The 16,334-nt window shown below is 33.3% G+C and overlaps 1 protein-coding gene across 1 annotated transcript in view; it reads left to right on the top strand.

Annotated features, from left to right (window-relative positions):
- Positions 1-16,062, top strand: part of fus (epithelial splicing regulatory protein fusilli) — a 220,160-nt gene extending 204,098 nt beyond the window's left edge. The window contains exons 14-16 of the mRNA XM_072300752.1: positions 5,631-5,935; positions 6,751-6,808; positions 8,320-16,062. Coding sequence (XP_072156853.1) covers positions 5,631-5,935; positions 6,751-6,808; positions 8,320-8,351 — 395 coding nt within the window. The 3' untranslated portion in view covers positions 8,352-16,062. The remainder of the gene's footprint in view (positions 1-5,630; positions 5,936-6,750; positions 6,809-8,319) is intronic.
- Positions 16,063-16,334: the final 272 nt, after the last annotated feature.

The raw sequence follows: 16,334 nt of genomic DNA, 5'->3' as shown, positions 1-16,334 counted from the left end.
CTCTATAATGTCAATCTGAATTTTTTAATATGTATTAGTCCTTTGGCTGCCAAGAAGGATGATGTTTTTTATCTTTCACAAGCACCTAACAGGTCGCTGAAAGTTACTTGTTCTCAACGAGTGTGAAGGATCCAATGGTATCCCAGCTTGTCATCAATTGCCCTTGCATTTATGAAAAAGGTCCATGAAAGTAATTTATAACTGCTTAGACAAATGTGCTACTTAGTTACACTGTTGAAGGTGTGGTTTTCTTTTTTGCTACTATTAGACAGTTATCAGTGTGATCAAAAAAGCTTTATTTGCAGATGAGATATTTTAGTAACCAATAGAATCCTTTTTGCTCTAGGATTTTCAAACAACTAAATATGTTTTTGCCTCCAAATTCGATTTCTTAAATTTTTAATCAGGAAAATGGAATTGATTCCCACCATTCTTCGATTTTAGTGAATTAAAATGCATTATACAATTTTTTTCTCATCCATCAAATCCCCCCATCATTTTTTTTCATCAATTTAATAAAAGCAAAAATTGCATGAAGTGTACTACTTGCGCAACAACATTTTGGTGGATTGCATTTAAATCAGGGAAGACCCATTCAACTGCACTGAAGTATCTGCATTGTGGTCACGACTCCATTAGGCACAGAATTGGAGCATGCTTTGTCAATAACATAAGGGAGGATATTTTTGTGAAGGAGTTTTCCCTATTTTAAGCTCATTAATCCCTTGCACTAAAATCCGACCTTTGGTCCATGCCAAGAATCTTTAAACTCTTCAGCACTGATTTTTTGGTAGGTTTTTGTACCGAATTCATCCCATTATGATTAAAAAGAAAAATCGAACATATCAGGGTTGTGTCTGGTTTTACTAAAAAGTTATGAAAATTTTATTACAAATTTTCTGATGCCAATCATTTTTCCATTGTATAACGTTTCTCATTTTAGTCCAGCCAATTTCTCCTGATCAAAAGTATCCTTTATCAAGGTTTACATAAAAGCTTTATTCTTGAAAATTTATGACAAGCGTGTTTCCAAAAAATATCCAAAGTAGCCATCAACATAGTTGCTTCCTCGCTGATCACTATTTCCTCCATTACGAATACATCAAAATTCCTGTTTAATTTCACTAATCTCAATTTTTGACGAAGAAGCTCAAGAGGGTTGAGATCAAATTGGCATTTCTTACCAAAAGTGTGGGATGTAATGTGCAGTTAACCTTCAAAATCTAACTTTAATGAGTTTTCAGTCAATGCTCTCACTGGAGTTTGTAGCTGCCGCATATTTTAGACGTGTTGTAGGCTGCACCTGGTGTTTTACTGTTTCATTGCACTCATTTCTTCAATGCAATAATTTATTCTATCAAAAGATTTCCGTCCTGCTTAAAAGTTATAAAACTTTTTACCCTGCAAAAGCAAGTCTTATTAGTTTGAATAAGGGCTTTACTCTCGGGGGAAAGGTTGATCTCAATGTCAAATCTTGCCATCAAATTTCACAATTTTGCCCCTAGTATATATGTGACGCTAACAACATAAAGGATATTATTATCTGCCCTCTCAAAATTTTAGTCTTTCGAATATTCTAACTATGTAACAGTATTTTGTCAACTTCTGGCTACTGTAACACAAGTACTATTTATCTTCAGATGCTTTGTTGCAAGACATCTCAATATTCTTTCAATTTTTTCTTTAAAACTTTTGCACATACTTCCATGAAAATTTTTAAGATTAATTCTGATGGCAGAAGAAATATTAGGTAACATTTTCAAGTGATTCGATTCATTAGTTTTTCCGTAAAAAATTTGACAAGTTCAAGAAGTTTGGCAACGGTGCCTGTGATACTTTGGCCGGAGGGTGGCAATTTATTATCATGATGGCTTCATAGCTGATATATATAACTGAGAGGCATGTACAGTGAAAGATGGTGCTATTAATCTGGCAGAATCTTCATAAAAGTGTCCATGGAATTAATCTGTGCGGAAATTTTTATTTATTTCATCATGTTTGCCTTTGCACATTGAAAGTGATACATTACGTACTGTTACTTTGGACGGATGTAAAAATGTTACCATTTATTAATTTTCGCCTTTTGCTGTATTCATGATTAACAAATAATTGTGAGGTTCATGCAGGTATGGTGGTGAGATTTAGCTTTTAGCCTTCTGTGTCAAATAACCGACCGCACAGAGCTATCGGGCCGAGGGTTAGTATTTTGTTTCTTGGTGTGAGGTGTCTCTTGAACTGTATTGGTTCTCTCTCTGTCTCTCTAAATGGTGAGTGTTCTAGTTCTGATTTTTTTTTTTTACCCAAATATACTTATAAATATTTTCACCGCTAAATTGAAGCATTAGAAGTCCCAGGAATGTGTAACTACTTCTTAATTTCTAGCTATCCTCAGCTGTCCTGTCAGTTGCACTTCGATGGTGAAACTGCAGAAATGCGTATCTCGGTTACAGCGTTGCAGGTTTCTGGTCATACTTTATTTTCTACGCGGAAAACTACTGAATGTTATTTTTTGATAATTTTAGTGATTTTTCTTCTCCTCCTAGAGAATATTCTTAAAAAACTTTAAACTATGATGTTGGTTTGGCCTACTTTTATAAAATAAAATAGTAGCTGAGTTTTGGAAATATTGCAACCGAGATTCGCATTTTTGCAGTTTCACCGTCGACTTAAATCTATCCTTAAAAAGTTTTTTTTAAAGCAGTTCTAAATTCTTTCAACTTCTGTGATTGTAGAGGTAAGCAAGATCATGAAATCTTTTAAACTTTAGCTTAAGACCCTTAGTAAAAAGTTTTTCCGCTTTTTTATCTCTATGGATAAAAATTAAAAGTTAATGAGCCAATAATTTTTTTAATAACAATTTTCCCTTGCAGGTCTCATTGAGTCAAACCTTTTTCTGAGGAATTTTAAAATCCTGGGTCTCCTAATGCCTTCTTATTTTGTGATAATTTTAATTAGATTTATGCTTTAATTATCTAGTGTTGTTACCTTCCTGTTATTTTTTTTTATTTTTTTATTTTCACTTATTTTTTCTCAAATGTTCATTTGCCCTTGCTCTATTTTCTCATTCACTATTTCTCCCCCTTTTTCTGAAACACCGGCATGGAGTTGATTACGATCATTCTTTTTTCAATATTTTGCCGGGATCTTAAGCCCGAAAAAAAATTTTGTCATCAGAAACATATAATCTCGAAACAGAAATGAAGTTTTATATTTTCTAGATTTCCTCACCCCTAAGATCTCTAGTTTTTACAGAACTTTAAAAAAGTTTTTGTAAAATATGGAGGAGAGCCGATATCCTCTCTGAGTGATTTATTGCAGGAACTTTATGTAGGCACTTATGACTCAGGGTTAAATTTAGATCATTGTGGGAGGTATTTAAATTTAATCATGTTTCCCCCATTTTTTTTCTTCCCATCATTGAGGATAACCGTTCTTTCCATTATGCACTTGTGGAATTTTTCTCCTCATGATCAGCTTCATTTACAAATTTGAGGAAAGCAAGCTGGTTCTGTTAGTTTTTTGCAAGAACATTACGTAATTACAACATTTATTCTGCTCAGCCTGCTCAATTAGTTGCAATCCCCGCATGGCAAAATGTGTTTGTGAAAACATCAAAATGTTACTGCCAGAGCGAACATCGCAGCAACGTTTTCGCAATGTTTTAATAACATTGTTTTTGTCAGTTGCTTGCAAGGTGGAATCATCATTTAAGTTAGATGAATACTTCACTATGCCTGGCAACTTTTTCACTGCAAGGACTATTTTATAATATCAGCAGCCTCAGGCTCATCTTAAATTTAATATCGAGATAGGACTCAAGGAGATGAACAACATTCTTCCTTTTATTATGCAACTGATGTCTGAAGCATGTTTACCCATGGTTTATCAAATTAACTTAATTTGCCGAGGTTGAAATGAAATCTTATTTTTATTACGACAAAACTGAAATCAACCAGGACGCTCTCCTCAAATTTGTACCCATGATCCCTGATGTTTTGCCCAGTATGAATGATTTTCCTGATACAAAAAGTGATCAGGTGCAAAAATGAAATAATTTTATTTCAGTCATCAATAATTATGTATTCCTTAATGGGAAATTGTAAGTAACTCTTGCTGTTATCAAATTTTACTAACTTGGATAGAAAAAGTTAATCGAAATTTTTGGTCTTTTTAATCATTATGTGCATGATTTTTATGGGTTTGCTGCACAAGCTGTTGCAATTTATAGATTTTAATGTCTGTTTCCTTCAACGATAAAATCAAACATCAATTTTATCCGGTAACAGAAATTTTATTTGAACTCGATGATCTAAGAAGCGATTCCAAGTCTTGCTAATTTTTTCTCTTTTTCTTACCCCTCCGATTCCTCAGAATCAGCTCTAAAACCTGACTTAAATTATGCATTCATTTGGAGTTTACTTACATTTATTGCATTCTTGGAAATCATCCTTTTAAGTCATCAGTAGATTTTTTTTATTGCTTTTTGTTTCTGTGGAATAAAGACTTGAGGAGATGAGGAGTATAATGGGTAGTGTTACCAAGTCCCTCCCTTTCATGCCCTCCTCTTAAAGATACCCAATTTTTTCCACCAATACCTCAAGAATACTTAGGTATATCTATAACATCCAATTTGGTTTTCGTCCCCATCTCTTTCTATGTACATAATTTAAATCAAACTTAAGGATTACTAATCGATCTTAATACACACTCTTTTAAGTAAAAAGTGGGAAATGCAGAATTTTCTTGGAAAAAGACTCGCTTGTCTTTCTTTAAGCCTTTTCATCGAATTAATTCATAATGAAGATTTTTTAAATAGGTTTTCATTTTTCTTCAGGGTACTTCTTCATATCCTCTTTAAAGCACTCCCCTAATAAATGAACTATTTATTTATTTTGTTTTGCAGTTGGATGTTAGGAATATATTTGTCGCGGGCCAATAGTCATATCAGGCATTTTATCCAATACAAGCCTGGGCAAATAGTCAAATATGCTTATTTGGATTGAATTTTCTGGTTTAAGTGCTAATTTTAGACAAAATAATTATTTGCTTACAAATACATTTAAGCTTACTGTACAAATGTGCATCATACAATGTTATTTGAAATGATTTCTAGCCTTAGAACTAACATTCATCCCAAAATTTACTGCGTATGATAAAATACAAAATTTTTCAAACGTTGACAGTTAAAAAAATATGGAGAGTGTTTGGAGAATAACATGCAACGGAAGTCCATAAAGATGAATTTCTACTTTCAAAACATTCAAAACTTGGGAAGCCGTTGTAAAAAATAGCACTAAACTTGTAAAATTTCAAAATTGGATTGTACGCCTAAGGACTTTCTAAAATGCCTGATTTGACTTTTTACCTGCTGCATATTAATTTTGCTGCAAGTGATACACTGAACGTTTATGTGAAAACAAAAGTTGAGCTATTAGCGGATTTTACAAATATATGCAATGTGAGCAAGTCAGGCCATGCTTGTCAGAATCATTGCATATATTTGTAAAATCGGCTAATAGCTCAACTTTTGTTTTCACATTATGAGTAGTCGAACACCGAAAAATCCGAGCTTTTATACGTGTAATTTTGTTCCACTCCTTGGGTCTGAAGACAATTTCTCTGTTTTGCAGGTGGGACCATGATTGGTCCCTCGTTTTCACCCGGTGGTGTGATTCCTTACTCAGCGTACAGTCACACTCACACGCAACCAATGCTTGGACCGATGAACACGTCTCGGTGTCAGTCTGTACAGCCTCCTACAATTGCACCGCCTAATTTCTTTCAACCAATTGTTTACTGGCCGTACCCCTCATCTCCCGTTTCGCCCCCTCATCAGCCTCCCACGTTGGTCATCATGCAATCACCACCTCCTCCTCCTCCACCACCTTATTCGATGCACCATGACGTTGCAAATTTTTTACACTCCATGTCTGACGTAAGTTTTCTTAATCTTGATGTTTTATTCCGATAAACTTGTATCCCACTTAAAACGTAATGGACAATTAATTTAATAATTAAGTGCTGTCCTAATAAATCAGCACTTAAAGATAGATGTAAAGATAAGAAGAATAATTCAATAATATGCAAAGTTGGTATTTATTCAAATTTTTTGAAAATGGGGATAAACTTATGAGATTTTGACTATTGAAAAATAGGATTCCGGCAGATTCAAGAAGTCAGGAAAAAGTGCACCCATTTGGAAGTAGAAAATACTTTCTGAATTCGGTTGAAGTCAGTCTCATAGTCCTGAATATTTTTGTATATGCCTCCAACATAGAAAACTTCTTGCTTCAAAGCAGCATGTCTAACAATCAGGAAAATCGGGTAAGTCAAGGAGATGAAATTAGTCAGGAAGAGAAAACGCGTGACCATGAGTTGTAAACTCCTGTGCTGGATCGTGATTCTTTGCATCACTCCACGTTTCTTCGGTACTAAGCTCCACAGTACTTCTCTCCTCTAGGACATAGTGAAATTTTCTCCTCGGCAATTCAAACTCCTGTAGAATGGTGTTGCTACTTTTTGCTAAGCTATGTTTATTTTTGTGTTCCTTTTGGCATGAGAGAAAAGATCAGGGAGAATTAGGGTAAGTTGAGAAGAGGGAAATTCTGAGGGTCAAGGAACACCTGAAAATTCAAGAAGGGAAAGAAAATTTTGCTGGACATCTAGCCAAGGCAGTTTTATTTTTACAGCTCTGTAGAAAAAGATTTGTTTATTGTACGTCATTCATTTTTAATGATTTTTTTTTTCCAGTGGGGCATGGACTACATGGCACCAAACTCACAATTGAATGGTCCTCCCATGAATTTCGGTAAGTATACTGAAACTCTAATTGAATGTTTAAATTAGAACTGGCAATACAATCAGGTTGCAATCAGTTTTAAAATTTTAATTTTGCCTGAAAAGATATTCTTAACCATTTTCATTTTTTTTCAAGAATTTTTTTTCTTTAGCATAACTAGCACAAATGTTTTTTTCGTTTTACATGAATTACATACAATGCTGCACAATCTGAACAGGTTTTTCTGTAGAGAGTCTCAATTCCTGTCACAACTTCTGGTGGAATAGTTTTCCTTAAAAATATAACAGACGACAAGACGGGGAACAAAATTAAGTCCCGTTAAATATGTTGTTTTATCAAAATTTTATTTAGAATACGATGAGCGTACTGGAAGGTTCCAATTTCAACTCTTCAAGTGAGGAAAGAACGGTTCTTGTCTATATTAATTCACACCTCCCGCTCACAAAATAAAAAGATATGTTCTACATGCGTGAAATTTTGATGAGAAAACATGTGCTGAAGTGCCTAATTTCTTGCTGTGTCCAGTAGTTCATTGATTGTTCAAAATTTTAAGACTAACTTTTGTCAAAAGTAGTGTGTATGCATTTATCAATGATCAGTAAAAGAGATTAGAAACAAAAATACAACATTCAACAAAGCCGGGGACTGGATTTTGTGAGGAAAAATTGGTGTATTGTGCCAGTGTATACAAAGGGAGTTGTCTTGCGAAGGCAAAGGGACATTTTCGTGAGATTTCCGTAGGGTCGAATTACGAGAATGAAACTTGCAAAAGGGATTTTTTGCTGTTACAAGCTCCATGAAACAAGGCACTTATTTCCTGCAACAAATTCGAGTGAGAATATAAATCAGTAAAAATCGAGTATTTAACCAGAATTAACAACCAAATAAATTATCTAATGAAGCGAACCAAACTAATCAAGTGAACAACAAAATAAAACACAATTTGCTTTCACTTCTTCTGCCTTCAGTTGCTCTTAGATCTCTACAAAGAGTTCAAGGACCCCACCTGGTACTATGATTAAAGTTGAGTTAGTCAATATTTTTTCCACCTTCGCAAGTGAGACTTTTCCTTGTGACAAATCTCTTGAAAACGTTTCGTGGAGACAAGGCCTTAGAATGAGTTATGACCATAGAGAAAAAAAGGAGGTGTTTGCATTTCGGGCATCTTGGAATTTTTTGATGACTTGATGACGTAGGTGGGTACAGCGTGAATGGGACGTCGCTGTACCCAGCTGTACCCACCTACGTCATCAAGTCATCAAAATATTCTAAGATGCCGGAAATGCAAACACCTCCTTTTTTTTCTCTATGAGTTATGACTACCCTCTGGTCTGCTCCAGGGCTTCTGATTGGTTGACAATACACTTATAGTCCATTGACAGGTGTTACATCATTGAGACACAGTGCAATTGAAATTTAGTGTAAGATCTTTGGAGTATACTAAGGACTTGAGTTTGTTCCTAGAGAACTTAATTTTACGTCTTCATCTCATTGCCCCCATTTTCATTTTTGTTCCACAGGTCCAATGGGTATCCATCCTGCTGTCGCTTGAGAGTCATGGTATAAACGTAGAACTTTTTTACTTTTTGAAAGGAAGTTTCAAAATAATTGTCACAAACATACTGTGAAAAGCATTGGTATTTTAATTTTAATGCTATCCTGGTTGTCCTTTTCTTTTTATTGTGAATTCAACGTTCACTTTTTCTTTCCAAAAGTCTCTTGTTTTGATAAGTTTGGTAGAGTGTGCAAAACTCTCCTTATTTTTGCCAAATGCTTATCGGCTCGTTCATTGTCTAGCAGATTGAAATGAAATCTAGGTTTCTCGTTGCAAAACTGCTAATAGAATGTATTGAAGACCTAAGTGACATTATCACTGTTTTACTTACAAGTAATAGTAAAGAATCCGTCTTCAGTAGACTCTTAAATATAATTTGACAACTGAAATGAAGATGTTGAGGGAAAGAAATTTCAAGAATGTTTCGACATCATTAATTCAGTTTGATCTTCATCATGTGTATTAGTGGTAAATTGAATTACCTTTCCTTGGTGAATTAGGGGAGGGGGGGGGGGGTTAAAGATCGTTGTTTTCTTGTGAGGTGCTTGAACTGGATTAAGCAAAATTGTAGGTGTAACTACATACTTATCAAAATTTTTTGTGACAGTAAAAGTGAGTAAAGATTGCATTCAATGCTACTCTGATAAGATGGATTTTGTTTATACAAAATATCCATGTATGTATATTTTTGTTATTTTAATATTTTGTTTTTTCTCTCTTTATTGATTATTGATTGATAAGAAATCATGTATTATTACTTCCTTTGGTTATTTCTGATTTTTGATCATTTTTTGAGTTCTCAATGTTTTTTATAATTTGCGCCAAAAATACTTGCATTAAGATAACAAATTTACTCGTTTTAAGTGTTTATATCTGTCAATTTCTAAAATCACTTTACTCTGCTTAGAGTATTGAATTTTTTTTTTATTTTTTTATATTATTTTTGCTTGGACCTTTAAGCAATCTTATTTATTAGACCTCTTAAATGAGTGCTAATTAGCGTAAAAAACTGTTGTAATTGTAATCAATTTTGATCGAATCTCAATTGGTTTCTTTATATTTTTCGGTCACCATTTAAACCCAAGAGTGATTTTTATCGGAACCTGGTGGAGAAGACACTTAAAAACCGTATTTTTATTTTATATTTACTTCCTACTATTTTTTTTTTGTTTGTTGTGATAATAGCTTCAATCCTTCTCATTGGGATCAAGAACGTATTGAAGTGTCAAAAATCAAAACTCTCCCGTTGTATTACAACTAAAGTTCTTGTTCAAGTATTAGCCTCTGCTAGGACGTACGTTAAAAAGTTCAGAGCCCACAAAATCCTTATTTTATTTCCTATTATTTGGAAACTTAAAATGTACATCATTTAAAGTTTTGAATGTGTAAATCTCAAATTTAAGAAACTCGATTCCTGCTGGAAAAACTTGATTGAAAGTTATCTTTATATTATTTTATTTCCTTATTGTTGCTCCAAATTGGCTCTCCTCTTATCTTGTATTTCATTTCCCCTGTTTGATAGAAATATCCCCTTTCAGATTTGCTTCTGTATTGATGAAACATCAGAAACCAAATTCTGGACGACTAATATTCTAATTATGCTCGTTTTTAATCGCTATCAGTATTTTAAATTGTCTTTAGCAGCCGTATGAGATTACTGATCTACTCAAAAATGGGTCAGTGGCAGGGGTTAGTAAGTCAACATTTTTTGTTTAAATATTAAACTTACCATGCAAAAGAGAATAAAGATATCCCTGGTCATTAAATCAGGTGAAAGAGTTATGACAAAATACGTTGATGCAGTGAAACACACAGATTTAAATGGAAGATGCTGCGCAATGACGTCACAAAGCAATCGATTTTCTCAACTTTAAAGCAACTTTTTTATGTGTTCCCATATCAGAAAAAAATTGTGGAAAATGTTTGAATCTCAGCTCTTTTATTACTTATATATAAAGCAATAAAACTTTCTCACGCCACTGACCCATCTCAGCTCAATAATGAGGACTTTAAATGTATCACTACCGAGCAATTTTTCCTAATTATATTCAAAGCATCAAAGGATTGTTTCCAAAATACAAAAAAGAGACTAAGGTTAAAAGTTATCACAAAAACATGAAAACTGAAGTTGTCACATGTATTTTGTCTCGTAAGCTGGTCCGTGGTTCTGCAGGTTTGTTTCTTTAGTGGAAGCCATTTTGATGTGCAACATGATTACGCATTAAGGAGTCAAGTGGTCATTGTAAATAAGTGATGCATCAGAGAAAAAGCTTCAATTATTGAATTCTTCATATTTTTTCTAATTTTTTCAGAATAGTATGTAGTTCTGTACTTGAAAATGTGCCCCCAACAAATGAGTAGAAATGTCTTCTGTCTACAGAAGGGAAGAGCAAAATACTCAACCATTGCTGAAACCTTGCCTATTTTTTTGCAGTAACTTAAACTGCATGCATGATTTTATCCTCATTTATTCGGAAATATCAGTTCCTTTTATTTAATTGTTCCCATTCATTTTTATGCCATGCACGAACTTTTTTTACCATTCTGTTTCAATGCTCCTTTTTAAATTGACTCAAGCTCCCTTTGGAACAGATTCTATCATGAATTCATGACCTTCAAATTTTCCATGATTTTCAGTGAAAACCACCTAGAATAGTTTGTGACAGTGTCGTGGAATTCAGTCGTGATCATTCAGCCTCCTTTGAAGTTCAAAAGAAGGGGGAAAAATTACCCAATTGATGAGGGGAGGACACAACATTTTTTTTTTTTTTTTTTTTTTTACAAAAATATCGATTCTCATTTCCTTCCTATCTCCAATGTTAAGCTCATTAGAAGTGACTGCTGTGTGTTAGAGGAGGCAGTGCTAATTGTACTTAATAAAATCCTAAAATAATTTTTTTCCCCTCTCCAGAATAGAGAAAAAAGAGAACCCATTAGAGAGCCACCATTTTGGAGTTACTGCAATTTTGGGAGTGGTTTCGTTCTGAAGAGCATACAAAATACTGACTGACTCACCCATATTTGTATAGGATTTCTCATGTATGTATACATATCAGAGCAAGTAAATCATTTTTTCAAGACCATCTGCTGGTACCTATGTCTTTCAGCATTTTTTGCCACCTCCCTTGGCTTTGCTAAAAGTCTAAAGAATATTAACCACTGCTAATTATTGGAAGTAACAATAATAGTGTAAGAAAGGAAAGAAAATGAGCAAATTTGTCTTTAAAATAAGTGCAATCATATCGCATGCTTACTCAGACATTTCTTATACAGTCCTGTTTCATCTCTGTAGCAAGTCAAGAAATTCAGACCAGTCTTCTTAGCATGGATTAAGTACTCTCCGATTTTCTCTTAGAGACCTTTCCGAGTGATCTTTTTCAAGGAGCGCTTAGATATTTCTGCCTCATTCCGACTTTTGGAAGAGATCCTATTGTATTTGCAAAGAAAGTTCAAAGGTCAATATGCAAATGGTGTCCCGTTTTTTGATTAACTGCGGTCCAAAAGTGCGCCTAACAAATACCATCAACCTTGTCATCAGAATGCCATTCAGAAAAGAATCTCATTTTTCAGCTTAATCTGTTTTGTTTTACTATTCTTAATTGTCTGACTCTTTTCAATTTATTTTCATTTCTGCCTAAAGATGCGTGTGTGATTTGATTAGTGTTCTCTTTTGGCTTATTTCATGACTAGAAGTTTATCTGCACCACCTCCATTTTCTTCAGCACGTATCATGTACATAGAACTTGATTCGTATAAGATGTTAGCAAGCACTAGGTAATTGTTTTGAGAACAACAATGCCATTGAGGGGTTGGGTGCCAGAAAGACTTTTTTTGGAAATCCTTAATTTGAGACCTATGGTAGTGATCCAAAATTCAAAATCTATTTTAAGAAAAATAGCTAAAATTACGTGTGTTTTTCGATTTGTCATTCTTTGCACACGTGCTTTTATAATTGATGAAAAAGTATTTGTCTTTTAAAATATGGTTAGGAAGTCAGAAAAATTTAAAAGAAATCAAAATTCAACCCTCCCAAGAAAGGAAAATCCAAGTCATGAATTTTCTAGATTAAAAAATGTCCCGTTAACAGATCTCATTCTTCAGCGAAAGAGTGTGGTAGTAAGTAGATGGGGCAGCTATGAACAGAACAACGCAAGTAAATAGCATATGAAAGCAGTTTTTTGGGTTTCTAGGTTATCAGTTTAAATTTTCCAAGATTTTTTAAATTTTAGAATTCAAAATCGGCTTGACGTAAGTTTTCAACTCCTCGAAGAAGAGGATGGACGGAATTGCTCTTTTCACACCCAGTGTCTCAATTGTATGTCTTCATTCTAAGTTTTCTCCTTTTCTATGATAGTTTTTCAACAGTTTACTTAATTAGGACAGTATAGGAAATTCAACTTTAGTAGGTAACGATAATTCTTTAGTCAAAATAATCTTTTTTTCTGTAAATACATTTTGTATTTGAGTAGGTAGTTAAATATTTTGTACAGATTCCTAAATACTTATCGTTCTTTCCTTTAGAATAAATTATTACTTTCTTGTCAAAATGATAGCTGAACAGTCTTGATTTAGCATTTGAAAAAAGAAATTAATGAATTACCCAATATTGAAGTAACAAATGTGCTTGAAATTGAGCCATCCAATGACACAGCCCTGTAAAACAGTGTTCTAGAGAAGCTGTCTGAAATCTACTAGATGATGTCTCAATATGGTGCTTTTCGTGTTACAAGTTACCTGTTCTTTTTAGCACTTATTTACTAAGCTAATTACATATTATGTGCTTAGTCAGTTTATCTGTGGATGTGTAGATCTTAAATAAATGAACATTGTAATGAGTCAACTCTGAAAGATCTCTGACTGAGCCTTTAAGGATTAGGTACTTAAAGAAGACAAACAAATCGATTCAAGGTTTAACCCTCTGAGTTAGTTTGTCTTAATGTTATTGGTTTAAACGGCTCGATACAATCAAGATCTTTATCTTCCAGTCTCTTTTTTAGTTGCTAATTATGGTGCTCAGTTCAAGAAATAGATATTGCTAATTAAATCATCATTTTGTTGAGTCAGGCATCGTTTTCTATGGTGATTTATTCACCTGTGACGTCAATTTGCCGAAATTGCTTATCTGTAAGAGGTTTTTTTAAATGTACGTCCATACGTCCATCCACTTTGAAAAGTAAGAGTTTCAGTAGAGTTTATTTACGTACCTGCTAACTTTATGAAGTGTTGATTTGTCTCCCACAACCACATAAAGTGCAATTTGCTTACTCGACGGAAAAAATTAAGTCTATTTATTGGAGTACTAATTTTTTTTTGCTCCTAGTTTTTCGTAAACGCAGAGCAAATCAGATCAATTTCGCATAAGAATTTTTCTTAGACTCATCAGAATTTAAATTACTTAAAAGTGTGATTCGCCAGGTGAGGTCAAAGGAGACCAAAAGAAAACTGAAATTATCTAGCCTGGCTTTTATCATAGTAGGAAAAAAACCTCATTTACATCTTGTAAAATTAATTATCTGTGAATTTCAGCTCAAGAATTTTTGTCACAGAATTTTTTCAATGTGTTTCATGCTCAAAGTTCTGAGCATTTCTCTGGCTTTCTGTTGTAACTGTGAACTTATATAGCAAATATGAATCCCAACTCATTCTTAAAATTTATACGATATCTTTGAGTAAACTAGAAAGTATGTACAGTATATGTTTTCATTGTCTATCTCTTTGCTCCTTTAATTTAGTTCTTTTCTTGTTTCTCTTTCATCTATACATTTGACCTCAGTGAATACCAAATGTGATAAAGTGGTTTATGTACGTTATTTATGTAGCCCTTTATCAAGTGGCGATTCAGACAAAGCTGATCATCAATAATTGTTTCATTTGGACTGGAATTCCCATTCCATTAATGAATGATTGAACTGTAAAAGCTGAATTAGCAAACTGTGATTAGTTTACTGTATCTAATTTAATTTACTGTTCGTATTTTATATTTTTTACAAAGCTATGTTTGCATGTGTTGTACTAACTTTATGGTAAAATATTTGCATGATAAAGTAGAAAATGTTTTAGTCATTAGCAAATAGTATTTTTAATTTTTTAGTTGTTGTATGACTTGTTATTTCTTTAAATTTTATCAATTTGTTACTAGGTAGCAGCGTCTTACCGCATAAAAATGTCTCAATTGATATCCCTCCACTCAAAGAGGATAGGGAAGTTGGTAAAAAATTCAACTATAAGTAGCAAAGTAATTGGCACTGATCATATCAAAGTTAGATAAATGTGTATCATATCAACTTATTGTTCTGAACCCATTCCAATTTTTTTTTTTTTTTTTTCCATTCTCTGCGAATTTTGAAGCAGAAATTCTCAGAAACCAAATAATTCCAGAGCTGTGCCTAAACGCAACATACTTCTAAAGAACAGTTGAAGACATAGGGCAGCACCTACACCAAAACTAGATCTCGAATACTGACCAATTTGAACTCAATTTGTCCAGTGTTGAGATAGACACAAGCTCTGAGGACCGTAATCCTAAAATGATTAGGTACCTACATCTCATTTTAACATTTTTTCGTAAAATTTGAGAGAACTCATCTTTCTCAATAAAAATATACATTAACTACTTGCCACCAATGTCAGTAAATAGTGGACAGGTAGGATATTATACCATCGCTCCTCATCTATTTAGTGTAATTAATACAACAAGTCTTTGATGTCTAATAGTAATCGACGAATGATCACTTACAGTTATAGCTGAAGGACATAAACTGCTTTCTAAGTAACAAATGTCGGCGAACTGCTTATGAGATAGTTGAATTTGTAAATAATCTTTTCTACCCTTTTCATAATTCATATTGTTTAAATAGTTATTACTGAAGCAAGTTTAATTTGCTTCAAATGAGGAAACTTGATAAAAGTATTACAGATGTGCTTTGATACCTAGACTCATTTACAGTTACCAGACAAATCTATCTATCTACTTTTGGATTCTCCTGCCCCAGAGAAATTTGTTTAAGTTACTATCTGTACAGTCATCTTGCAAAGTTTAAAAATAATTGGTAAATACTTTTATGGAGAGCTTATGTAAACGTGATTCTTCTTGGTAAGGATCTAATGTAATTGAGAGATTTAAGCGACTACAGTGGGAACCGAGTATGCTTCGATGGAAAACTAGTCTTTGTGTCGTCCTTACTGAGCGCCTCCATTTGAGCAGGTATCCAAGTTATCCAATTTGTTTCTCACCTTTACTTTATTCAAATTATTATTTGGAAAAAAAGAGAAGAAAAAAAAAACAGACAAATTATATTTTTGAGCAATATCAATACAGAATTTTCAAAGGTTGGGAGCTTGAATCGGGCTCTCAAACCTTATGCAAAGAAGCACTTTTGTGTTTAAATTTTGTTGATCTATTATTCATTTATATGTAGTGTTTAGTTTTAGCATAAATTCAACTACCTTACCTATTTTATTTCGTAGAAAAAAAAGAAAAAATGTTACATAAGTAATGCACTCAGCTGTTCTAATTTTCAGTGAATTGTTTTCTCTTCTTTTGACATATCAATTTTTTTTTCTTCAAACAAATTATTTTTGCAGCAATTATTCATAGATCTCAACATCAAATCATTTGTTATGTATGTTTAATGTAGTCTTAGAGATGATTGAAATTTTTCCTCGTGGAACAATAATTTGTTTACATTAAACCAACTCAAATTGCGCACCTTACGTGTTTACTTTTTTTTCAACATTGATTTTCCTGATTACTTTTTTATCAATTCCACTACAAGTAACTAGTCAAGAACGAGTTGCACATGCACACACACGCATGCGTGAACAAAAACAAAACGAATTGAGGATTTCAAAAATTTATTGATTCGGAATTGTTCAGAACTAATAATACAAGAACGGTTAAAAAAAAAAAAAAAAAAAAAAGGAAAAAACGAAAAGAAAATCGTATTAAAATTACACACAGAGATTGATAATCGAACAAAG

This window comes from Bemisia tabaci, chromosome 5 (genome assembly GCF_918797505.1).
Source record: "Bemisia tabaci chromosome 5, PGI_BMITA_v3".
In the NCBI taxonomy this organism is placed as follows: domain Eukaryota; kingdom Metazoa; phylum Arthropoda; class Insecta; order Hemiptera; family Aleyrodidae; genus Bemisia; species Bemisia tabaci.
The sequence above is the reverse complement of the archived record's forward strand: the minus strand, read 5'-3'. Positions and strand labels throughout refer to the sequence as shown.